This window comes from Mauremys mutica, chromosome 3 (assembly GCF_020497125.1).
Source record: "Mauremys mutica isolate MM-2020 ecotype Southern chromosome 3, ASM2049712v1, whole genome shotgun sequence".
In the NCBI taxonomy this organism is placed as follows: domain Eukaryota; kingdom Metazoa; phylum Chordata; order Testudines; family Geoemydidae; genus Mauremys; species Mauremys mutica.
In genome coordinates this window covers 45,903,677-45,930,661 of record NC_059074.1, presented here as the reverse complement: position 1 = coordinate 45,930,661, position 26,985 = coordinate 45,903,677, and the positions used below count along the sequence as shown (strand labels likewise).

The 26,985-nt window shown below is 46.2% G+C and overlaps 1 protein-coding gene across 10 annotated transcripts in view; it reads right to left on the bottom strand.

Moving 5' to 3' along the window:
• Nucleotides 1–26,672, bottom strand: part of MCPH1 (microcephalin 1) — a 220,576-nt gene extending 193,904 nt beyond the window's left edge. For 3 of the 10 annotated variants that reach the window (XM_045008987.1, XM_045008989.1, XM_045008991.1), the window contains exons 1-3: nucleotides 19,292–19,439; nucleotides 15,514–15,605; nucleotides 3,560–3,678 (exon numbers count right to left, since the gene is read on the bottom strand). In XM_045008987.1, coding sequence (XP_044864922.1) covers nucleotides 3,560–3,678; nucleotides 15,514–15,605; nucleotides 19,292–19,337 — 257 coding nt within the window. In that variant the 5' untranslated portion in view covers nucleotides 19,338–19,439. Of the gene's footprint in view, nucleotides 1–3,559; nucleotides 3,679–15,513; nucleotides 15,634–19,291; nucleotides 19,443–20,427; nucleotides 20,536–26,579 lie in introns of those variants that run through there. The other 7 variants (XM_045008988.1, XM_045008996.1, XM_045008992.1 and 4 more) reach the window with 5 other exon arrangements.
• Nucleotides 26,673–26,985: the final 313 nt, after the last annotated feature.

Sequence of the window (26,985 nt, the reverse complement as noted above, 5' to 3'; positions counted from 1 at the left end):
ACATGATAATCAATGAGCTTTAAACAAATGGCTATTATTAAATCCCAGATGCTACCACCAATGGAACATAACTAGACTATGTTAAATATGAAAAAGTTATATTAACAGCACTGAGGCGGAGAGAATTTAAACAAAAGTCAGGAAATGAAAACATTTGTCCAATTTGCATAAGATCAGTTAAACTGTTAATAAAAGCACCTTTAATATTCAATATATGCAATGTGAATGAGTCACACATTTCTAAGAGAACATTGATTTGCATTTCCAAACATTTTGTGTAGAAATATGGAGCCTTAATGCTACATAAGTATAGTTTTTTAAAGAGACACGTTGAATTTAGAAATTTCAGTTCCCTGTAGCATCTGAACACCTTTTCTCCAAACTTAATTTGGGCATCTAAGATGAACTTGTGTTTAACACACAGAACTTTCAATAATCTAAGCGGAAATCAGTGCCAAGCAGGTTGAATTGCATAGCATCTCTGATGGAATATTCCATAAAAGCTGGTGAGATAATGTTAACAGGGTAGACAAGACCTGGATTTCGAAAGCAAAAATAAGTGTTTTTCTGCTTAATACGTGAAACAAAAACACCTTTCAGAGGTTCTACATATTCCACAAAGAATCATTTCTGCTTTCCTGCTTTTGAGTTATCTTTACTTTTTGGCATTTCCTGACTTTTCAAAGCTTAGCCTTGCAACTTTAACATTATTTTACCAGTATTTCTCTAATAGACTTGTAAGTTAAGTGGTGACATTATATTGAGCTCAGATACAAATAGAGGGATAATCCTCGCCCCAAAAAGCTTTTCAAATAAAATTCAGACTGATGAAACAAAAGAGCACTAGAGACGCATGGGTTTGGAGCTCAAACTGTGGTTTTGTAAAAAGCCTTTTATACCAAATCAGGGTCTCATGGAGGTACTCTATGCATTGTCTGAGGCACCTGTAGTGATGCTACTCTCAGGAAACTCTCGCTGTCTGGGTTGAGAAATAATTGAGTTTTTCCCATACTCAGCACTTAGGTTTCCAGTATTTATGAAATTATGGTTGATCTGGGAGATATATTCTGCATCAGTATTTGAACTTTATTCAACTAACTGAATAGAAAATTGGCTGATTTCCTTCTGAATGACAGGAATGTGATCAATCACCATAGTCTCTTCTCCTTTTAGCTGTTTCCACTCAACAACCAGGCAGCTTAATTCCATTTTCCTGGCTATAGATGACATGGTATTTTATTCTGGGCCATGGACTGGTCCTTGTGATATAATTCCCTGTCCGAGCAGGGGTTCACTCAGATGCACGAGTTCCAAAAATTATGAAATACGTAGTGCTCCCCTCTGGCTGAGGAGACAGAGCTTCATTGTGGGCTGGCTCAAGTCTATGAATGAACCCCTCACAGGAAATAAGGACTATGACAAACCTCACCACCTTCTGCAAGTGTAAGGCTCATTTATTTGACTGTCTTGTCTAACAAACTAATAGCAGCATGTGTAATATATAAGGCTATGTTTTAGTCACAAGTATTTTTAGTAAGAGTCATGGACCGGTCACAAACAGTAAACAAAAATTCACAGCCTGTGACTCGTCCATGACTTGTACTATATACACCTGACTAAATCCTGGGGGGAGAGGGAGGCAGCCTGAGGGGTGCCTCGAGGCAGGGGCAGGGGCATGTGGCGTGCAACCCGCTGGTGGGGGGGGGGGGGCGTGCGTGGCCCTGGCCCCCTGATGATGCTGGGGGAGAGGGGTTGGCAGGCTCCCTACCTGGCTCTGCACCTCGCCAGAAGTGGCAACATCCCCCTCCCTCAGCTCCTAAGCGGAGACGTGGCTAGGCAGCTCTGTATGCTGCCTCCGGCCTGAGCGCTGCCTCTGCAGCTCCCATTGGCCTTGAACTGCACCAATAGGAGCTGGCAGAGGCAGCGTACAGAGTCACCTGGCCGCATCTCCACCTAGGAATGTCGCCACTTCTGGGGAGCCCCCCTGAGGTAAGCATGGTCCAGAGCCCTCACTCACTCCCTCCCACTCCCCAATGCCCAGCCCTGAGCCCCCTCTCACACCCAAACTCCTGCTGGTGCTGCAGGGGGACAAAGGGATTGGGGTGGCCCGAGACTGCCCCAGCAGTAGCCGGTGCAGCTGGCCTGAGGGCTGCCCAAGGAGCTCAGGCAGCCCCTGGCCTAGCTGCAATGGCCACTGCAAAAGTCACGGAGGTCCTGGAAAGTCACAGAATTCGTGACTTCTGTGACAAACTTGTAGCCTTGGTAATATATACATAAAAAATCCAGAACAAAACACTCCATTGTACAATTTCCTCCCCCTAAGGAGGTGAAAGAATAAACATGTGACAGATGTTTATCATATTGCTTAATGCACTACTGGAAGATGCTCAGATACTACAGTGATGAGTGTAGTCTAAGAACCTATATAAAACAGAACTTACGCTCTTAACATTGGAACCCCCATGGTTGCTCTGCTCCCACTTCATTCTCTGGATTATTCAAAGAGAGCAAAAGGTGGAAACATAAATGTAGAAGATCCTCTGACTAGGTCTAAGACACTGAATCCACAGCAACAGCCCCTGGACCACATTTTTTTGAGAAAATATTTGAATTCTGTGTTTAGAAAGTAACCACATGCACCAGAAGGATTTTGACAAAAACTCAAGATGCTGTGGCTAACTGGAAGGGCAAAGTTCTGTATTTAAGTGTGGCACTCATAAGCAAAAGTGAAAAAATTTTCTTTTGTGTTGGACAAAATTGTCTATGACACTCAGAGGCTTGTGGATGACAGAAAACTTCCCTATGATATGGTTGTCTGGGCCAACTTCAAATTTGAACTTTTTCAAATGGCTGCTGAGAAACTTCCAAACGCAGGAGCAATCTACCCCTGCCATATCTTATAGGAAACCAGATTAAATATGGCCCTCAGTCTTTCTCCTGTGCGGGCACATTCTATATGGAGCTGATTTGTAGAAGCAGGGCAATTTACTCGGCTTGTTAGAGCGGGCAGAGGGTAGCATACTAGAAGCTGTTCCCTAGGAAAAAGTAGACATTCTACAGTGCATTTATTCTGCATGATCTCTGTTGCCCATCTGTCCAAAGTAGTATTGGCACAGGTCTCTGAGAAGGGAGAGTTGTATGAATATTAGAGAAAACTCCATGAAATCAGGTATACATTCACTTCACTTTTCAAAATAGAACCACGCTCTTCTTCTTTAGTATCAGAGGGGTAGCCGTGTTAGTCTGGTTCTGTAGAAGCAGCAAAGAATCCTGTGACACCTTATAGACAAAACGTCTGTTAGTCTATAAGGTGCCACAGGATTCTTTGCTGCTGCTTCTTCTTTAGGGAACCAATATGCCTTAAAATAGAAATACCAAATGTACATCTCTTCAGTATGACCTCTCAAAATGGCCAGTCAGCCATAGTTTTGAGGGTTATTTTAAATATACAAAAAACGTATATACTGTACTTTTTTTCAGTTCTTAAAAACATAGTACTTGTTTAGATTCCCCCTTCCCCTTTGAAAAAGTCACATTTTTAATATACAGCACTACTCACTTTTCCACCCAGAGTACAGAAACTAGTTTTACTCCAGTCTTCTGTGCCTTTCTCCATGTAGCCAAATGTCCTTCTTTGAAGACTACATGAGTCACTTGCTTGTTAAAAGTTTTTGAAACCTGCAGGATTATATGAAGAAGTATTAGATATTTCAGTTCACTGATCAGCAAACCTTCATGAAGCTACATAAAATAGTCAACTTTTATTGCAAGTAGTAATCCAGGGACTTCATAAAAGTTACTTTAAAATAATTTTTTACAGTATGTTTTGTCAAAGATTGTTTTGATCTTTCCTTTCTCAGCAAGAAACATCCAAAAACAAGCTAATTCAAACCAGTACGTTACTAAAGAAGAGCTTTTACCACCTCAAAGCAAGAATTCCAACATGTAAGGTAGGATAAAATGGACTCAGGATTTCAAACAGAGCTTTGTTCTAGGCCACCACTTTAGCTCCCTGCTGTACCTTTATTTTCAACCCTCCGAATGCCTTGGAAAGCCCTAAATATGACTTCATGCATCAGGTGTCACAGGAGGTAGACCCAGAAACTAGTCAGCATCATCCAAAATGATCATAAGTGCATCACCATATAATATTAAAGTATGCACAAGGTTGAAGAGTTCTAATGTTACCTCTCTCTAACTGATTTTCATCCATATATAATTTATTTGTACTTTTGAAATGGCCCTCACAGCGGGCTGGCCTACACTACGAAACTAATCACACTTGTGAAGAATCAAGTTAGCTGACAAGAAAACAACCATATGGTAAGTGTGTATCAGGACAAGTCACTTTCAGCATCATGTTGACTAATCACAATTAAACCCTCAGGAACTATATTACACGAACCACTAAATCATGATAATAGTTTCACCCAACTAAACCTGTATAAACATATAAACATAGTAAAATTTTGTAGTGAATACAAGCCAATGTTCAGAATGCAATTCAAATTGTTTCACCACTAACCATCTTTCTAATGTTCCACCCTTCCTTCATCTAAGTTACCGTATATACTCGTTCATAAGCCGAATTTTTTTAGTAATAAAAGGGAAGCGCCAGAGAAGGAGGTCAGCTTATGAACGGGTATAGAGAGGGAGAGGTGGGACACAACCCCTCCCCGCAACAGAGGCAGCACGGAGAAGCAGCACACCCAGCAGAGCCAGAAGAGAAGAGGCGAGACCAGAGTGTCTCCGCTTCTGGCCACACTGTTCTCCCCCCCAGCCTCCGAAGCAGCTGCAGCTCGGGCCCTGCCCCACCGGAGCAGGTTGCTGCTGTGCCGCCCAGCCTGGCCCGCCAAAGCAGCTCCAGCCAGGCCAGAGACATCCTCATAGAACCACAGATCATTAGGGTTGGATGATCTCTTGAGGTCCCTTCTAGTCCAACCCCCTGCTCAAAGCAGGACCAATCCCCAAATCCCTAAATGGCCCCCTCAAGGACTGAACTCACAATCCTGGGTTTAGCAGGTCAAATGCTCAAACCACTGAGCTATCCTCCTCTGGCCCTCCCCAGGTAAGGTGGGAAGGGATGGGATGGGGAGAGTGTGGGGGTCCCAGACTATGGGTGGGGTCATGTGGGGGGTGGTCACAGGGGTTACTCACCTGACTCCCAGCTTCTCCCCCCAAAAAAATTTCCCCACCAGTTGCTGTCCCAGCCCGTCAGGGTAAGCAGCTGGTGCACCAGGACACTTTGTTTACTTAGGTTTACCTCTGTGCCTGCGTATGGTCAAGGTAAACAAACTAAGCTGCCCACCAGCAGCTTATCCTGATGGCCTAGGAGCCAAAGTTTGCTGACCCCTGAATTATAGGGTCAGCTTATGAACAGGTTATAAAAAATTTCCATTTTTACTTATCCATCTTGGAGGGTGGGGGTCAGCTTATAAATGAACTGGCTTATGGATCGGTATATACGGCACTTAAATTTTGCTTTTGACAGGCTTGTAAATATTATTTAAGCCAAAACAAAAATACCCACGTAGCCCTCAAAACACATGCATTACTCAAGAGACTGCATGATCTTTCCGTCATCATCATCATCACCTCACCTCATCCTCTTTGATCTTTTATTGTTCTTGTCAACTTCTCTGAGGCAGGTACTCTGTTTAAGGTTCCAACCATGTGTATAGCACCACATTAATCACTCTAAGGGCTAGTCTACACTTACGAGCCGGGTCGACGCGGTGAGTTCGACTTCTCGGAGTTTGAACTATCGCGTCTAATCTGGACGCGATAGTTCGAACTCCGGAAGCGCCGTGGTCGACTCCGGTACTCCACCACTGCAAAAGGCGGTGGCGGAGTCAACCTTGGAGCCACGGACTTCGATTCCGCGGCGTCTGGACGGGTGAGTAGTTCGAACTAGGGTACTTCGAATTCAGCTACGCTATTCACGTAGCTGAATTTGCGTACCCTAGTTCGACCCCGCTTCTTAGTGTGGACCAGCCCTAATAGAGGATGCTGGAAGATTACTAGCATCTTGAAATCTTTTGGTGGGGTTCAAACTGACGCCTGTCTATCAGAAGACAGCTCATATTGGGAAAGCTGTATTGACCTATGCACAAATTATAGTGTTGGACTTGAAAATGAAAGAGCTTTTTGGGACATGTAGAGATTGAGCATCTGTCAACCAACTTCACCGTGCACCAGGGCCACTCATCTCAAAACACAATTAAAGACTTTGCTAAAAGTTTAGAATGTGTTTTGCAAATGATGAAGAAAGTAGGTGTTTAAAAATGTTTTTTATATAAGTTATCTCCCCAAATGACTAAGAAATCTGATGTGCAAATTTACTGCTGGCTGCCAGAGTGAGTGATATCAAAAGTATCATTAACAGATGGATCAAAAAGGGTTCAGAAGAATTTCAAACTGTATTTTTCTACTTGTGCTGTCATCCACTGTCAGAGAACCCTGAAAATCAGCAGCTCAGAATTCTCAAGACCTCAGTGTAATTATAGCCTGAACTGTCTACATGAAATAACACCTTCTTATTCAACAGATCTACTCCGTGTTCATAGTGAGTCACCTTTGCTTTTGCGACAAATTATTATATTACCATGGACCTAGGAGCACTAGTCCTGGACCACATCCCCATTGTGCTAGGCACTGTACAAACAGAACAAAGATGGTCCCTGCTCCCAAAAGCTTACAATCTAAGTATAAGACTAGAGACATCTGATGGATACAGACATACAGATTGTTTCTCTGTACTCCCCACAATGAGACAACATTGATCTGCATGATAGGAAGTGGTCTGACCACACCAATGGTCTAATCATTGTCAAGTTTTTCACAGGCATCATGGCAAAGAAGAATTTGAAGGAGGTAACTTTGGGAGCTCCTCCCAACCATGAGGGACAGCATAGTAGAAAGCATGAAGGTGCTTGTTTGAAAATTTAACAAGTGGGCAAGAGAGAATGGCATCATGGGCCAATCAGAGGTAGTGACAACATCTTCATAGTAAAAGAAAGATAAAGTAAGGTGGGCATAGGTCAAGAAGGGCTTGGAAGTTAAAGCAAGTATGCAACAGAGAAGGCAAGGAATGCGAAAAGAGGAGCATGACATGCTCAGACTGGTTGGTCTCGGGGGTGTCTTCAAAAAAGCGGACTAAAACTCATAGAAGTGGTAGGTAAAGTCTGGTGGGAAGAATATCTAAGGGAAAAAGGAGTTCAGGAGAGCTGGCAGTTTCTCAAAGAGACAACATTAAAGGCACAACAGCAAACTATCAAGATGTGAAGGAAAGTTAGGAAGAACAACAAGGCCAATATGGTTTCATCAGGAACTCTTTAAAGATCTGAAAATCAAAAAGGAATCGTACAAAAAGTAAAAATATGGACAAATTGCTAAGGACAAATAAAGGATATACAAGCATGTCAGGACAAAATCAGAAGGCTTAAGACACAAAATGAGTTACTCCTAGCAGGGGACACAAAAGGAAATAAAAAGAGGTTTCATAAATACATCGGGGACAACAGAAAGACAAAGGCAAATGTAGGTCCACTACTTAGTAGAGAAGGAGAGCTAATAATGGAGGACATCAAGAAGACTGATGTGTTTAATTCTATTTTGCTTCACTCTTCACTAAATCGGTGAATTGTGACCAGATACTTAACACAATTAATATTAACAAGGGGGAAGGAACACAAGTCAGAATAGGGAAAGAACAGGATAAAGAATAGACAAGTTAGGCCTGACCTAACTTTTAAGTGCAGACCAACATGCCTATATTGACCATGATTGTGAAAAATCTAAACTCCTGACTGATGCAGCTATACCAGCCTAACTCCCAGTTTAGATGCAGTCATGCGAACAGAAGAATGCTTCTGTCGACGTAACTACCATCATTGGGGAAGGTGGTGTTCCTCTACTAATGGAAAAAAATTCTCCCATTGATGTACATTGCATCCTTCTCAGCCTAAGCTCTGTGGCTGCTATGGCAGAAGAGAGACTCCTCTCCTTCCCAGTCCCATATCGGGGGCTGTTGCGGTGGGGGGGGGAGAGAGAGAGAGACACACCTCCCCTTCCCAGCCCTGGGGCTGCTGCGGCGGCAGGGGGAGGGCACATCCATTGCATTAGAAAGGTAAGACTACTGATATTAAAACATGAGTTGTGTGCTTTTATTTGTAGAACAAAAAAATGTTAATTATTGTAGATTTTTTATATAGTGTCTTTATCCAAAGTGCTTTACAGTAGTTAGCTAACCGTACAAACAACATTTGGAAAGATCATTAAGTGGTCCACTGAGACTCTCAGCAATTTTCATAGAATCATAGAATCTCAGGGTTGGAAGGGACCTCAGGAGGTCATCTAGTCCAACCCCCTGCTCAAAGCAGGACCAAACCCAACTAAATCATCCCAGCCAGGGCTTTGTCAAGCCTGACCTTAAAAACCTCTAAGGAAGGAGATTCCACTACCTCCCTAGGTAACCCATTCCAGTTCTTCACCACCCTACTAGTGAAAAAGTTTTTCCTAATATCCAGCCTAAACCTCCCCCTCTGCAACTTGAGACCATTACTCCTTGTTCTGTCATCTTCTACCACTGAGAACAGTGATCCACAAAAAAAAGTGATCCACAAAAAAAAAGTTTGAGAACCACTGACCTGGAGGGTAATCAAGGCTACAAGGAATAGCCAATATGGATTTGTCAAGAAGGGTATTGTCTACACTGGCAGACTTACAGCACCGGTCAGAGAGTGCAGAAGAGAAACCGCTGTTTTGTGTTCACACTGTCAGCTGGCTGTGCAATAGTATATTCACACTTGCAGTGGTATTCGCAGCACTGCTCTCTGCGCAGCTCTTCCACAGAGCAGCTCTTCCTCTTCTGACACTAAGAGATGTGGTAAGGCAGAGAGGGGGTTGCGGGGCATCCTGAGTTCTGTCCCAATGACCCGTGATGCATTGCTTCACATCCCAGCAATCCCTGTGCTTCCGTCCACATTTGGCACCATCTTTCAATAGTTTGTGTACTATGCACTCTGCCTCTTCGGTCTGCAGGAATGGATCCCACACTGTTGACCAATATGCTGCTCGCTCTCACTAACATGTCATGAGTGGCAGTGGAGTTATTCCTTAAACTACAAAGGGAAGAGGATTGCAACATTGATCTCGCCACGCATAGTAGTTACGACACAAGATTCCTTGTGGCATTCACAGAGGTGCTAACCACAGTGGAAAGCCGCTTTTGGGCTTGGGAAACAAGCAGAGTGGTGGGATCAGATCATCATGCATGTCTGGGATGACGAGAAGTGGCTGCAGAACTTTCAGATGAGGAAAGCCACCTTCATGGGACTGTTGATGAGCTCGCTCCAGCCCTGCAGCGCAAGGACACGAGAATGACAGCTGCCTGGCTGTTGGAGAAGTGCGTGGCATTTGCACTGTGGAAGCTGGCTACTCCAGACTGCTACCGATTGGTCACTAACCAGTCTGGAGTGGGAAAATCGACCGTTGCACTCGTGTTCATGGAAGTGTGCAGGGACATTAATTGCATCCTGCTCCAAAAGACCATCACTCTGGGCAACGTGCATGACATTGTGGACGGTTTTGCACAAATGGGCTTCCTTAACTGCAGAGAGGCAATAGATGACACGCATATTCCAATTCTGGCACCAGACCACCTAGCCACTGAGTACATTAATCAGAAGGGGTATTTCTCTATTGGTCGCAAGGTGCTTGTGGATCACTGTGGGCGTTTCACGGCCATTAACGCAAGCTGGTCCGGAAAGATGCGTGACACACGCATCTTTTGGAATACTGGCCTGTTGAGGAAGCTGCAAGCAGGGACTTTCTTCACCATAGGGGAAGTCAAAATGTCCATTGTGATCCTGGGAGACCAGGCCTGCCCCTTAGTAGTACAACAACAGGTTGAGCAAGTGCAGAATGACTGTTGAGTGTGCTTTTGGCCGTTTAAAGGCCCGCTGGCACTGCCTAGATGGGAAGTTGGACCTGGCCTATGACAATATTCCTATCCTTATAGCTATGTGCTGTACACTCCATAATATTTGTGAAGGGAAGGGTGAAAGCTTCACTCAGGGCTGGACCACTGAGGCTTAGCACCTGGAGGCTGAGTTTGAACAGCCAGAGACCACAGCTATTAGAGGGGCACAGCGTGGGGCCATAAGGATCAGGGATGCCTTGACGCGCAATTTGAAGCTGAAAGCCACTAATATTTGTTACTATTCAGTGCTTGTAATGCTAGGAGCTGATTGTGATTGGTGCAGACAACGCAATATGAAGGTTTAAGATAACTGTTGCTTTGCAGGGCTCTGTTTGCTTTCAATTAATAGAATAAAGATTGCTTTCAAACCAAGACAATTCTTTATTTAAAAAAAAAAAAACAACCACCAGAGAGAGACAAACAAAAAAACCCATCAGCACTGAGGGGGATGGGGCAAGGGAGGGTCAGAGGACGGTTAAAAATTTGTGTATGTCCAGGAATCATATCCAACCTTCTCCTTTGGAGTACCGTGCAGTGGGTACTGTACTTCAGCAAGGCTAAACTGCAGAGTGATGGGTGTTGAGTGCAGCAGGTACTGGGAGTCCGCAGTGTTGGACTGTGACGGGAGGAGTGGAATGCTGCGGGTACAGATGGGAGCCAGGAGGTTGATAAGAGTGTGTTGGCAGTGTCTGAGGGGCACAAGGGAAAGAGTTTTGTGACAGCGGCTGCAGGGGAGGGTGAGCGTACAGTATATCACCTGTAACAAAAAGAAAAAAAATCTTCATCCAGAAACAACCAGAGATAAGTTTGTGATAAGAACCAGCAGATTACAAAAAGAGGTAATTGATGAAAAAATTGCCCGGTTTGTTTATGCAACAAATTCTCCTTTCCGTATGATTGAGAACCCACACTTCATTAACATGGTTCCGTCATTAAGACCAGGATACAGTCCACCAAACAGAGCACATGTCACAGGCAAATTGCTGGATAAAGTGTATGAAAGAGAAATTGAGCAGTGTGCAAAAGGTCTAGAGGGTAAAACTGTTAACCCGAGTCTTGATGGGTAGAGCAATGTCCACAATAATCCTGTTGTATGTGCTTGTGAGATAACAGAAGAAGGGAATGTCTTCCTTACAGAAACAATTGATACATCAGGAAATGTGCACACTGCAGAATACTTACAAGAAGTAGCAGTAAAAGCTATAACAAACTGAAAAAAAATTCAAATGTCTAGTACGCAGCTTGGTCACAGACAATGCTGCAAATGTATCCAAGATGAGAAGAAATTATTTAGAAGAGAGTCCCAAGCTAATAACATACAGCTGCAGTGCTCATTTGATGCACCTCCTAGCCAAAGACTTCATTGTGCCAGAAATAAAGGCTAGTGTTGTTAAAATTGCAAAATACTTCCCTAACAACCACTTTGCACCAGCTGCTCTGAAAAACGTGGGAGGAATCAAGCTAACTGTCCCACAAGACATGTGATGGAACTCAGTAGTGGACTGTTTTGAGCACTATATCAAGTGCTGGCCTAATCTGATGAGTTTGTGAACAAAATCGTGAAAAAATAGATAACACTGTCACAGCCAAAGTTCTCAACATTGGGCTTAAGAGAAATGTTGAACACATGCTGAGTACCTGAAGCCTATTTCTGTAGCCTTGAACAAAATGCAGGGAAATAGCTGTTTTATTGCTCATGCTGGAAGGAACCAAATGAAATCTTAAAAAGAGAAATATGCAATGACAGAGTTAAATTACAAGCATTAAAAAAACAAATGGGACAAGCACTATCTCCAGCTCATTTTCTTGCAAATATTCTCACCTCTATATATTATTTCTCAATACTCAGTACCAGGGTCAAACCTTAACTGCTGAAGAAGAGGAGTTGGTTATGACATGGACATCCAGCATTCATCCCTCCATAATGCCAACTATAACAAACTTCAGAGATAAGGGTGAACCATTCAAGAAAAATATGTTTGCTGATGATGTTTTAAAGAAAGTCACACCACTGAACTGGTGGAAGTCACTTAAACACTTGGATTCAGAAGTGATAATCTCACTTTTAACAGCAGTTGCTTCTTCTGCCGGTGTAGAAAGAATATTTTCTTCCTTTGGACTAATTCATTCCAAATTGAGAAATTGTTTGGGACCTGAAAAAGCAGGAAAGCTTGTTTTCTTTTCCAGATTATGAACAAACAGGAAAATAAAGGTGAAGAAGACTGAGTTAGCTGCAGAAGCCAATATTTTAAGTTTCTCGTGTTGACCAGGCTGACATAGTCCATTTAATTTTGTTTTGTTTTTTAATATTTCATTTAACTATTTTAGTAAAAAACTAATTTTAACAAAAACAAACCTGATTTTAAAAAAACTTGAACGTTTAAATTCAAAAATTCATATGCTTGTTTTGTTAAAATATTATATATGTTTGCTGTTGAAGAAAAAAATCCAGAATACATAACTTTGTTGTTTCAGTTATATAAAACAATATAATGTCTGTCTGGTGATCTTCTCCTCTTAATACAGCATGGCAAGAAAATCCTCCAAATATTAATGATTAACCTGTTGAATTGGAGATAGTTCACCTCCCAATGACTTCATAAATATCTGCTTCAGTTACCTTTGGTAAATGAAATAACCAATCACTCATTTTCTGATATAGCTGTAAAACTAATCTGAAAAGTTTTCAAAATCACTTTTAAAATGTATAGTGTATACCTTCTAAAAATGAAGCCTACATCTATCTCAGAGTTGTGAAGAATATGTATTAAGGTTATAACAACCAACAAGAATGCACTTTTATGTAGAAATCCATGATTAAATTGAGTCTTCCTGACTAATGATTTAAATCAAATCCACCCTGTCTGGGATGCCAGAATCCAGCATGATGCCACTGTGCCTTCTTTATTCTAATCCCAAGAGCTGTCCTGACCAGACGAGGCCCGAGAGAGGGACCCCGGTGACACCTCCTCCAGCCCTAACTAAATCCCAAACAACTGGAACATGAGACTGGCTCCTCCCAACACCCAAAATGTCCTTTTCCTTCCCTACTTTATTTCTTCTGTTTCCTGTCTCTATCCGTTTTCCCTTCTGCTTACTAAGAGAGTCCGACTTAGCTGGCCAAGACTGTATATTTTCTAACACTGCTGTAACCCTGTGGCCAGAAAGAAAACTAAATGCAGTGCCCTAAAGAGCTCAATTCTGGTAAAAGTTTGACAGGTCTCTGAGTGGCTAATAAGACCACTGCGGTGCCTGTGTTTTTCCAGCAGCGAGATTGCAAGTGAAAGTCAACACCAGAGACAGAAGCTGCATTTGCTATTTTTGCTGTTCTTTCCTCTGCCCTCATTTGTCGTTTTGTCTTCTAAAAAACAGAATCAAGCTGTAACAACAACTTCAGGGCACCTCAACTAACTTTTGCTCCTTTGCACAGAAAGGACAGTTATAATCTTTGACGCCACCTAAAAGGCTGTCAAACAAGTTTTTCCCTTATAAAAATTCTCTATAGCTAAAGGAAAGGGAACATTGGATATGGTTAAAATGAAAGCCTTAACACTTTATATTTCAAATTCGTGAACTGATTTTCCTTCTTTTTTTTAATTTTTATTTTTTATTTTACTAAAGTTAAAAAAATGTGTTTCCCATGGTCCTAAGCAGGCTGAAGTCTCTGTACATTAAATCCTGAACTTTAAAAAAAAACTGTTCAATGTTGGACAGATTCAGGGTCATGTTAACTTCTTTGGGCTCATTTATTCCATTTAAATTAATACAACAGGGGGTTATCCTAGGTCCTGTACTATTTTCTTTAATGACCTGGATAACAGCATGGAGTGTGCACTTATAAAATGTACAGATGACACCAAGCTGGGAGGGGCTGGGAGGACAGAATTAGAATTCAAACCAACCTTGACAAACTGGAAAACTGTCTGAATCAACAAAATGAAATTAAATAAAGACAAGTGCAAAATATGCAGTGTTATAGCCATTTCAGTCCCAGCATATTAGAAAGACAAAGTGGATTAGGTAATATCTTTTATTGGACCAACTTTTGTTGGTGAGAGAGACAAGCTTACACAAAACTCTTCTTCGGGTCTGGGAAAATTAGGCCTGGTCTACACTACAGTTAGGTCACCCTAACTCTGTAAGCGGCCACACTATAATGTTGCTACAACCAATGTAAGTCGCCCGCTACACTGACCTTATAACTTTACCTCTGCAAGAGGCATAGAGCGTAGGTCAACATAGTTAGGTCGACACAGAGTCAGTGTAGACACTGCATTGACTGTTCCGGCTGTCAGCCCCAGTGCTCCACAGTGCCCCACATGGTCAGTTAAATTGGTGGAAGAGCTCCTAGTGAGGATGAGCACCACCAACAGAAGTAGTGTGGACATGAAAAAACAATTTAATTACTGCAATGGCTGTACATCAACATAACTTAAGTCGACTTAATTTTGCAGTGTAGACTTGCCCTTAGAGTGTCACAGCTCAATAGACATTGTGACAGATTGCTATTGTGCCTTTAATGTTGTCTCTGAGAAACTGCCAGCTCTCCTGAACTCCTTTTTGTAGGCCGACTGAAACAGAGAAGTCATAGGTAAAGTTCCATCAGCTTAGAGTGAAGCTGGGACTTTCCTTCTTTCACATCATCACCAGCTAACAGAGATTCCATAGCCAGTGTGGTCAATGACACATGTGCCAACCCCTTTCATAGACTTGCACAGGTGTCTAATTGTAATTTAGCAAACAATTTTTCTGATTCACATGAAAGATAGTACCAAGAACACTCTCTTAGATGTGAAGCCCATGCATCTGGGCTTTGCTGGGCTAACATGAGTAAACAGTAGGTTTCCCTTTCTACTCCAGGCCTGTCTCCTGCCGTTCAAACTAAAATCTCAGCCTGTCCCTCTGACATATCCTCATGGATGTCTAGCCTCCGGTTCAAGCTCAGCATGGCTAAAAAATGAGGGGGAAACCTGGAGTTAAAAATGTTTACACTTGAAAACCAAAACACATTAGAAATATTCACCACTGAAACACATACATAGAATCCCCCAATACTATTTTTACAGTCACTTTTCAGAGCAAAGCCACACTAGTAGGGATGTTGGCAGGAGAGTGGGTTGACAAGGTTAAAGGTAAGATTGTGGTGCCTGGTCTGGGATTTATGATAGTTGTAGCAATGATAGGGTGGGTGAGAGTCCATGGAAGAGTACTGGATATGTCCTGGTAAGCAGCTTAGCTTTTCTTTTCCTTGTTTTGGGAGTTTGTGTCAAGTAGGTTGTGTTTAGCAAGCCAAACTGCTTCACAACAACATGTTTTTTGGTATACTACTATATAATAGAGTTTAACACATTTCCCATCTGTCATACATATTCATGAATTTGAGTGATGGTAGCAGTATTGACTCTTAAAACATCCCTCCTAGATTAACCCATACATACAAGGAGATATGGTTGCATATTCTATTTGTCATGTAACAGTCTGAGAGGGAACTTTGCCCTCCTGATTCATTTACAAGAAAATTATTTCCTTACTTTTGCTCCCATATCCAGAAGTTGTTGTGCAAATGTTTTTGAATAGTTCTCTGTTCTGTTGGATGACCATACTTCTACATATGCTGAAACACCTGGGGAACAAAAGCTGTGTATTAGCATGTGCTTTTGTCTATGTATATTGAAAAAAAACTTGCTCAAGTCTCTTTTAAGACCAGATTCTGCCACCCTTACTCGTACTGAGTAGAAACTTACTCTGCAAGAAGTGTCACTGTGTGTAAGCTTATCACCAGCAATTACATGTGTTTAATAAACTTAACACCATGCATAAGCAACAGAAGGCTTTTTTTTTTTTTTTTTTTTAAGACTGGTTTAGAAGGGCTGCTAGAATTTTAGTAAAACTGAAACTGACAAGTTTGGCAAATACATTGCCATGGTTGGCTAGTTCAGCATGGTGAGAGCATGAAAGTACAGCTAAATCTGGCCTTCCAAAGACCCAGATGCTTTTGTCTGACTTGCACCTCAGACGTGCCAAAAAGCCAATCACAAGGTTCAAATGAATATTAAATATGGGGCTTAAAACAGGACGGTCTCCAGCATTTATTTCCTGATCAACCTCTCTTTTTTTAAAATTTATGTTCTTAGGTATTTATACGGTCCCCCAGTAACATGGCATCTGAGTACCTCAGTGTCTTTTTTTTTTTAAATGTATTTATCCCCCTCACAGCATCCCTATAAGATAGGAAAATACTATTACATCAATTTAAGGAGTGGTAGATACGCTGGAGGGTAGGAATAGGATACAGAGGGACCTAGACAAATTAGAGGATTGGGCAAAAAGCAATCTGATGAGGTTCAACGAAGACAAGTGCAGAGTCCTGCATTTAGGACAGAAGAATCCCATAAACTGCTACAGACAAGGGACCGAGTGGCTAGGCAGCAGTACTGCAGAAAAGGACCTAGGGATTACAGTGGACGAAAAGCTGTATATGAGTCAACAGTGTGCCCTTGTTGCCAAGAAGGCTAACAGCATTATAGGCTGTATAAGTAGGAGCATTGCAAGCAGATCGAGGGACATGACCATTCCCCTCTATTTGGCATTGGTGAGGACTCATTTGGAGTACTGTGTCCAGTTTTGGGCCCCACACTACAAAAAGGATGTGGAAAAATTGAAAAGAGTCCAGCAGAGGGCAACAAACATGATTAGGAGGCTGGAGCACATGACTTATGAGGAGAGGCTGAGGGAACTGGGATTATTTAGTTGGCAGAAAAGAAGAATGAGGGGAGATTTGATAGCTGCATTCAACTACCTGAAAGGAGGTTCCAGAGAGGATGGATCTAGACCAGAGGTGGGCAAACAATTGGCCGCGGGACCCTCCTGCCTGGCCCCTGAGCTCCTGGCCCAGGAGGGTAGCCCCCGGCCCCTTCCCCACTGTTCTCCCTCCCCCACAGCATCAGCTCATTGTGCCACCAGTGCAATGCTCTGGGCGGCGGGGCTGAGAGCTCCTGGGGCAGTGCGCTCCTAGGGCAGCGCCGCTGCAGAGCCCGGCCTGACCCGGTGCTCTGTGCTGCGCAGTGACGTGGCTGGCTCCAGCCGATCAGCGTGGCTGTAGTGCTGCCAGCCACCAGTGCTCCAGGCAGCACGGTAAAGGGGTGTGGTGGACAGAGAGCAGGGGAGTTCGGGGGTGGTGGTCAGGGGGCGGGGGTGTGGAAGGCGTTGGGGCGGTCAGAGGGCTGGGAACAGGGGGGTTGAATGGGGGTAGAGGTTGCAGGGTGGCAGTCAGGAAGGAGGGGGGGTGGATGAGGAGCAGTCGGGGGCAGGGATTCCAGGGGCAGTCAGGGAACAGATAGAAGGGGCAGCTGAATGGGGCAGGGGTCCCAGGAGGGCAGTCAGGAATGAGAGGAGGGGTTGAATGAGGCAGCGGGGGGGCAGTTGGGCAGGGATTCCAGGGCTGGTCAGGGGACAGGGGCGGGGAGCCGTCAGGGGGCGGAGGCCGGGCAATGCCTGGCTGTTTGGGGAGGCATAGCCTCCCCTAACCGGCCTTCCATTGGAAACCCAATGCGGCCCTCAGGCCAAAAAGTTTGCCCGCCCCTGATCTAGACAGTTCTCAGTGGTAGCAGATGGTCTCAAGTTGCAGTGGCGGAGGTTTAAGTTGGATATTAGGAAAAACTTTTTCACTAGGAGGATGGTGAAGCACTGGAATGGGTTACCTAGGGAGGTGGTGGAATCTCCTTCCTTAGAAGTTTTTAAGGTCAGGCTTGACAGCCCTGGCTAGGATGATTTAGTTGGGGATTGGTCCTCCTTGAGCAGGGGGATGACCTCCTGAGGTCCCTTCCAACCCTGATAGTCTATGATTCTATTATATGTGGCATCCACTATGGGCCAGATGCTATCAGGGTTGGAAATTCAGGCTAATTGGCCCCTACCTGGCAAGTGAACGTTCTATTTTAGGGAAGTGACAACAAATCCTCTATACTTTTATTCCTTATGCTTCCAGGCGTACTTCAGCTTCTACTGTCATGGCACTATCTCTAAGCGTGTCTATACAAGCAAACTTAGCACGTGTATTTAGAAGTGGTGCAGCTGCTAGTATTGACAGGGTTTGGGAATTTTTACTACTATTTCATTAAGACTTATTCAGTAGTTTTCATGATATAGTGGTATAGAATGTTCTAGTGTTTTTATACTAGTGCTTATTGTTTTACCGCTGCTAACACTGTAGCTGCACCATTGCAGGCAGCTGCTGAAATAGAGATTTTATTTTTGCTCATGTAAATAAGGCCTAAGGGACTCTTACATGAAATGAGGTGTTCACAACACTGTAGCAGTTTCCCTTCCCCTACTTACACCAGGCTAAAAGTGCCTTCCAGTCACCACAAACACAGCTCAGAGAGCAGCTGCAGGAGTAACAACTCCCACCCTGACCCTACATTGGAAAAGGTATCAATTTTCCAGCAACAGTACAGTTGCACCAGTATTTGCAATGGTGTGTTAATGTAGCACAACTCAGGGATTTTCTCCACATCATGAAAACTGTACAGCAGGTTTTAGGGTGACCAGGTGTCCGGTTTATGACCGGAACACCCAGTCAAAAAGGGACCCTGGTGGCTCCGGTCAGCACCGCCAAACCGGCTGTTAAAAGTCCAGTTGGCAGAGCTAAGGCAGGCTAGTCCCTCCCTGTCCTGGCTCCGTGCTGCGCCCCAGAAGCGGCCAGCAGGTCTGGCTCCTAGGCCGGGGTGGGGTGGGGGGAGACACCCATGGGACTCCACACGCTGCCCCCGCCCCAAGCACTGGCTCAGCACTCTCATTGGTAGGAACCACGGCCAATGGGAACCACAGAGGCGGTGCCTGTAGGCGAGAGCAGCGTGCAGAGCCGCCTGATGCGCCACTGCCTAAGAGCCGGACCTGCTGGTTGCTTCCGGGGCGCAACCCCCTTCCCCAGCCCAGTGAAAGTGAGTGATGGGAGGGAGAGGGAATGGAGTGAGCAGGGGGCATGGCCTTGGGGAAGGGGCAGGGCTAGGGTGTTCAGTTTTGTGTGATTAGAAAATTAGCAACCCTAGCAGGTTTTCATAATCTGATGGTAAAAACACCCCCCATCAGATCTACACTACTGCTTAAGACACTCATCACAGCTACATTGCTGATAAGAGAATGGTTACAACATTTTCAAATGTAAACAAGGCCCAACTGTCGTGTTGGCCAGGACAAGAGGGTTTTAATACAAGTTTGCCAGGAAACTGGTGGGACGAAAGAATCGGTTCAAATGAGTGCCACAGAGGATGCGTCTTCACTAGGAGAAAAGATGTGTTCTTAAGTTACCTAACTCCAAGTAAACTCCTAGCAAAGACAAGGTAGATGAGGTCATATCTTTTAATGGACCAACTTCTGTTGATGAGAGAGACAAAAAAACTAAATAGCAAGCCCTGAAAATATGGACAGAAAATGTGGAATATAAAGGGAACCAATAACCTGGGGAATATAAAGGGAACCAGGAGAGCTATCCTCCTCTCCTCCAAGAGCTGCCAACTCCTTCCCACCCACCCCCGTCCAGTTGCCCTCCTTCCCTCCTGGAGCTGCTAAACCTCCCCCCTCCAGCTACTCTCCTCTCCTCCTGGAGCTGCTACCCCTCCACCCCCCTTCCAGCTACCCTCCTCCCCTCCTGGAGCTGCTACTCCGCACCCCCCTCCAGCTACCCTCCTCCCCTCCGGGAGCTGCTACTCCCCACACCCCTCCAGCTACCCTCCTCCCCTCCTGGAGCTGCTAACCCCCCCACCCCAGCTACCCTCCTCCCCTCCTGGAGCTGCTACTTCCCCCATCCCCCCCCCCGCTCCAGCTATCCTCCTCCCCTCCTGGAGCTGCTACTCCCCCCATCCCCCCCGCTCCAGCTACCCTCCTCCCCTCCTGGAGCTGCTACTCCCCCCATCCCCACTCCAGCTACTCTCCTCCCCTCCTAGAGCTGCTAACCCCCCCACCCCCCTCCAGCTACCCTCCCGGAGCTGCTACTCCCCCCACCCCCCTCCAGCTCCCCTCCTCCCCTCCCGGAGCTGCTACTCCCCCCCCCAGCTCCCCTCCTCCCCGAGCTGCTACTCCCCCCCCCCCAGATCCCCTCCTCCCCTCCCGGAGCTGCTACTCCCCCCCCCTCCAGTTCCCCTCCCCCCTCCCGGAGCTGCTACTCCCCCCCCCCGATCCCCTCCTCCCCTCCCGGAGCTGCTACTCCCCCCCCCTCCCAGATCCCCTCCTCCCCTCCCGGAGCTGCTACTCCCCCCCCTGCTCCCCTCCTCCCCTCCCGGTGCTGCTACTCACCCCCCCCCCAGCTCCCCTCCTCCCCTCCCGGAGCTGCTACTCACCTCCCCCCCCCCGCTCCCCTCCTCGTGGAGCAGCAGCTGCTAACCCCCCACCCGCCTCCGGAGCTGCCCCCACACGCTGGCGAACGGGCCCACGTGGCGGCTCGGTACCTTCCAGGATAGGCTCCATGTTGCCCGCTCGGGGCCGACCGCGCTCAGTGCTGCGCTACCACCGGATCAGCTCCGCCGTCTCCCGCCGCCGTTCAAACCGCTTCCGGCCCGGCCCGGCCCGGCGGACAGCGCCTGCGCAGTGCGCCCCCTCCCCCCCTTCCCTAGCCTAAGAGAGACTGGCGCCTGGGGCTGTGTCAAAAGGCCGGGGGGAGGGGGGGGGGAACAGGGTCAGTGGCGGAAGTTTTCTGGCGGCCCAGTGCTGGGGGGGGGGTCGCTGTGAGGGGAGGCGGGGGAGCCCAGTGACGAGCTGGGGGTCGGTGCTGTGTTTGTTTCTGTGTCACCTGCCCTTGCACAGCCCCGCTCCCAGACCCTTCGCTCCGTGCAGCGTGGTGGGGAGACACCCGCACCGCGGCGTGCACAGGGTTGCGGCGGGGACACACGGGAGGTGACAGTGAGTCGGTCCGGTATGGTGCAAGAGCTGGTACACAGCCAACCCTACCAGCACCGGGGCAGTTACCCCAGGCCGGCAATTTAAAAGAGCCCTGGGCTTCAGGCAGCAACTGGACCCCCAGGCCCTTTAAATCGCTGCCAGAGCCCCGTGGCCGGAGCACTGGGGTAGCAGCGGCGGTTGGGATCAGGCAGCAAGTCAAAGGACTGGGGGCTCCTGGCCTCAGGCCCTTTAAATGGGCACCCAAGCCCTGGGGCTCCTGGTCACCGCCGCAACTACCGCTACCATGGGGATCGGCAGTGATGTAAAGGGCCTGGGGCTCCCATCAGATGCTACCGCAGCCAGAGCCCCAGGCCCTTTACATCTTGATTTAAAAGGCCCAGGGATTTAAAGGCCCCGCCTCTTCTGGTTGAGGCCCTGCCTCCTAGGACCACAGCCCTGCGTACTGGTCAGTCCTTTTAGTTACTTTCACCCCTGGGATGGACCGACAGGGACACACATGCACACTGAGTCCAGTGTTATGGTGGGACACACATGTATTCACAAACTTAATCATGCCATTTTTTGACATTTGACCTAGTGATATCTATTCCTCCATCCCACCAAAAATATCACTTTTTTTCCAATTGGTATTTTATTGTTATACGTGCTATTAATCACGATTAATGTTTTTGTGTTAATCGCGTGTTAACTGTAATTAATTGGCAACCCTAAAAAAAAACCAGAAAACCCTTCTGCAACTACGGGATTAATTTAAAACGAAAAAAGGCATTACTAGTAAATATAACAAATGCTTACTTTACCAAAAACTTTAGAAAATGTATTTACTCTGTCCAGTTTTCTGTCTCATGTGTAAAGGCTTCAGTGAAGGGACAAGACTGGTTTCACGGAGGCTTTAAGGGTTAACCAACCATAAACAGCTCAAAATCTTAAATCTTGTCACTTGAGACTACCAAACAGATGATTAAAGAAATCCCCTAAAATTACACATAAAAATCAAAATGCAGTATGTAAATTTTTTGCAAGCACTGCACTCTAGCATTGCTAGCTTTACTTCATTTCTAGTACATGAATTGCACATCCAGCAACAACTCCTTTAGGGGCATGGGCAAAATTAATTCTGCTTTTCCTAACTTTCTGAATACTTCGTTTTGTGTGTCTGTGGCACAGGTGGGGGAGGATGTGTATAACATTTATTGTTTTGTTTTTTAAAGAAAATTTAAAAACAAGAAATTCCAGCAGGATTTGGATCCAGAACTTTTAGATCCAAAGCATAGCCCTTTACTACTCAGGCTAAAGAACTAACAAGTGGCAAAACTGGATAGTTATCTTCTATGTGAAAAGTTACTAGAAGAGGCTGTTAAATGTTTTTGCCAATGGGTTACACGATTTTCTACACAACAGTGAAGAGTTGAGGATCAAGATTCTTGGTTCCTATTCCTGGCTCTGGGAGGGTGTGACACTCTGTACCCCAAAGCAACACCCTGGCACTCACATATTTACCATGGTGATACGATTATGCTATGTTTTGTACAAAGTATGCTTTGCAAAGTATCATTTTAAAAGTCTTAATCTGTTGAACATTAATATCCTGTTAATTTGTGTGTGCTATCATTGTGAAGTTATGAAGTTTTGCTATGTGTATGTTACTGGGATATGTTGTAAGGTTGGAAACACGTGTAACCCACACACCTGGGTGTGGTGTTCTGTCCCATCTAATGGCACCCAGACCACTTAGAGAGAGAGAGAAAATGAGGCTGCTTTATAGCCTTATCTAAGAGTCAGTTGGATTTTAGCTCATGCAGGAGAGGCTCAGCACTAAGATCTAGAGGTCCCAGGTTCAATCCCGCCTGACAACAACCGAGGTCTATCAGTATTACAAGCGGGAGCTCGTCCGGAATTTCAACTGGGAAGTCTCTGAAGCTTGGGATGTGCTTTCTAAGCTAGGGGAAGTATGTAACCCACACACCTTCTGTCCCATCTAGTAGCACCAAGACCACTTAGAGAGAGATAAAATGAGTCTGCTTTACAGTCTCAGCTAAGAGCCCATTGGCTTTTAGCCTAGAGACTCATGCACTAGGCTCCAGAGGTCCCTGGTTCAATCCCGTCCACCAGTGACTGGAGTCAGTCAGCATTACACACACACAACCAGCCTTTCAGTTACAACAATGAAGAAGCCAGACAGTGTTGATGGCTCATTAAGGGTAACCCCACTACCAAGGACTATCTCAGGATCTGTGTACAATGAAGACTTCTCAGAGGAAGCATGCAAACGATGGACATTGTTTGACTCACGGCACAGCAAAAGATCTTTCCAGCAAGCTGGAGGAACCTAAAAAAGGGGGAAGTGACATCATCGCTTGGCCTCACGCCCCCCACAACTCAACACCTGGAAGCACATCTGGAGAACAAAGACTGAACTGGAGATGTGGTCCCAGGCTGAAGGGAATTTTCAGCCTGTGTATGGAAGATCTGTGACCTTTTTGTATTGTCTATTTTACATGTATTTTACTTTTATTTCTTAGTAATCAATTTTGATCGGTATGCTTACTACTTATAAGCACTTAAAATCTATCTTTCTGTAGCTAATAAATGTGTTATATATTTTACCTAAAACAGTGTGTTGCTTAAAGTGCAAGGGGAATTACCTCAGGAACGAAGGTTGGGGCATGTCCTCTCACCATTGAGGGCCGGGTGGATTGGGTAATGTACTTACACTGATTAGACTTCTGATCAGGGCAAGACGGTAGAGCTCTGGGGTCCTAGGCTGGGGAGCTGGGGGAATTGGCTGGAGCCTCTCTATTGTTAGTTCATGAGGGCTAGGAGAAGCATTCGTGTAACTCAGCTGGGTGTGTCCCTGCCTGTGGATGGCTGTGTAAGTGCAGGGTCTGAAGAGTATTTCACCTTGTCACAACATCACAGTGTGAGAGGGAGCCCAGGTTGGTATGCCAGAGGGCTCAGCAGTACCCCAGTTTCCAGTTGCACCCCAGGGTGTGTTGTCTAGTGCAGTGGTTTTCCAGTTGCACCCCAGGGTGTGTTGTCTAGTGCAGTGGTTTTCAAAGTGCAGGTCAAGACCCAGTACTGGGTCACGGAATGTAAGGCACTGGGTTGTGGCGGCTCTGGTCAGCAACTCCAACTGGGCCGTTAAAAGTCCCATTGGTGGTGCTGCCTGGCTAAGGCAGGCTAGTGCCTACCTGTTTCAACACCGCACTGTGCCCCGGAAGCAGCCAGCAGCAGGTCCGGCTCCTAGGCAGGGGGGTCACAGGGCTCCATGCGCTGCCCCCACCCCAAGCACTGGCTCTGCACTTCCATTGGCCAGTTCCTGGCCAATGGGAGCTGCGGGGGGGAGGGCAGTGTGTATAGGCAAGAGCCATATGGAGCTGCTTGCACACCTCCGCCTAGGAGCCGGACCTGCTGCTGGCCGCTTCCAGGGCGCACCATGGTCCACAGTGCCTGGAGAGACAGGAATCCTGCCTTAGCACCCCCGCTGTTCCGTTGACTGGGAGCTGCCCAAGGTAAATCTGCAGTCCAACCCTGTGCCCCAATCTCCTGCCCCAGCCCTGAGCACCCTCCAAAGCTGAAGTCCCTTCATGCACCCCAAACCCCTCATCTCTGGCCCCACTCCAGAGCCCTGACCCCATCCCGCATCCCAACCCCCTGCCCCAGCCCAGAGCCCCCTCCCACACCCTGAACCCCTCATTCCCGGACCTACCTTGCAGCCCTCTCCCTCTGCCCCTGCCCTGAGCCCCTCCCATACCCCAAATCCCCAGCTCCGTTGGAGCACGGGCATCAACAATTTTCTTCAAGTATCAGAGGGGTAGCCGTGTTAGTCTGGATCTGTAAAAGCAGCAAAGAGTCCTGTGGCATCTTATAGACTAACAGACGTATTGGAGCATGAGCCTATCTCAGGGACTCTCTTTCTGCCCTGCCACCCCCACTAACATGATACAGTTCTGCAGCGATCTGGAAGCCTACTTTTGCCATCTCCGACTCAAAGACTACTTTCAGGATAACACTGAACAGCGCACTGATACACAGTTACCCTCCCACCAACAGCACAAGAAGAAGAACTCCACATGGACTCCTCCTGAGGGTCGAAATGACAGTCTGGACCGATACATAGAATGCTTCCGCTGACGTGCACAGGCAGAAATTATGGAAAAAAAACATCGCTTGCCTCATAACCGAAGTCATGCAGAACGCAATGCCATCCACAGCCTCAGAAACCACCCTGACATTATAATCAAAGAGGCTGATAAAGGATGTGCTGTTGTCATCATGAACAGGTCTGACTACCAAAAGGAGGCCGCCAGACAACTCTCCAATACCAAATTCTACAGGCCACTTTCCTCAGATCCCACTGAGGAATACACTAAGAAACTGCACCATGTACTCAGGACACTCCCTACACTAACGCTGGAACAAATCAACATACCCTTAGAGCCCCGACCGGGGCTATTCTATCTACTACCCAAGATCCACAAACCCGGAAATCCTGGAACTCCCATCATCTCGGGCACTGGCATTCTCACTGAAGGACTGTCTGGATATGTGGACTTTCTACTGAGATCCTATGCCACCAGCACTCCCAGCTATCTCTGTGACACCACTGATTTCCTGAGAAAACTACAATGCATTGGTGACCTTCCAGAAAACACCATCCTAGCCACCATGGATGTAGAGGCTCTCTACACAAACATCCCACGCACATATGGAATACAAGCTGTCAGGAACAGTATCCCTGATGATGACACAGCACAACTGGTTGCTGAACTCTGTGTCTTTATCCTCACACACAATTATTTCAAATTTCATGAAATATATACCTCCAGATCAGTGACACCGCTATGGGCACCCACATGGCCCCACAATATGCCAACATTTTTATGGCTGACCTGGAACAACGCTTCCTCAGCTCCCGTCCACTCACGCCCCTTCTCTACCTACGCTACATTGATGACATCTTCATCATCTGGACCCATGGGAAGGAGACTCTGGAAAAATTCCACCATGATTTCAACAGCTTCCACCCCACCATCAACCTCAGCCTGGACCAATCTACATGGGAGGTCCACTTCCTAGACACCACGGTGCAAATAAGTGATGGTCATGTTAACACCACCCTATACCGAAAACCTACCGACCACTATGCCTACCTTCATGCCTCCAGCTTCCATCCCGGGTACACCACACGATCCATTGTCTACAGCCAAGCACTGAGGTACAACCGCATCTGCTCCAACCCCTCAGACAGAGACCAACACCTACAAAAACTTCACCAAGCATTCTCAAAACTACAATACCCTCATGAGGAAATAAGGAAACAGATCAACAGAGCCAGACGTGTATCCAGAAGCCTCCTACTGCAAGACAAACCCAAGAAAGAAACCAACAGAACTCCACTGGCCATCACATACAGTCCCCAGCTAAAACCCCTCCAACGCATCATCACGGATCTACAACCCATCCTGGACAATGATCCCTTGCTTTCACAGGCCTTGGGTGGCAGGCCAGTCCTCGCCCACGGACAACCTGCCAACCTGAAGCATATTCTCACCAGTAACTGCACACTGCACCATAGTAACTCTAACTTAGGAACCTATCCATGCAACAAACCTCGATGCCAACTCTGCCCACATATCTACACCAGCGACACCATCACAGGATCTAACCAGATCAGCCACACCATCACCGGTTCATTCACCTGCACGTCCACCAATGTAATATACATCGTCAGATGCCAGCAATGACCCTCTGCTATGAACATCAGCCAAACTGGACAGTCCCTACTGTTGTGTATTTGGTTGTCATGGGTTTTGTTACTATGGCAACTGAGTTAGACTATTAAGGGATAGCTCAGCCGGTTTCAACCGGCTGAGTGAGCTCTCTGTTTCTGTAAATAAAATGGAGGTTTTGGTTAGCTGTCTGCTCTCTGGCCTCAAGTGATTGCTTCCTACACCGGCTGCCCCAAGGATATAACACCTATGGAAAAGGATAAATGGACACAAATCAAATATTGGGAATGGCAACATACAAAAACCTGTAGGAGAACACTTCAATCTCCCTGGACACACAATAGCAGATTTAAAGCCATCCTGCAGCAAAAAAAC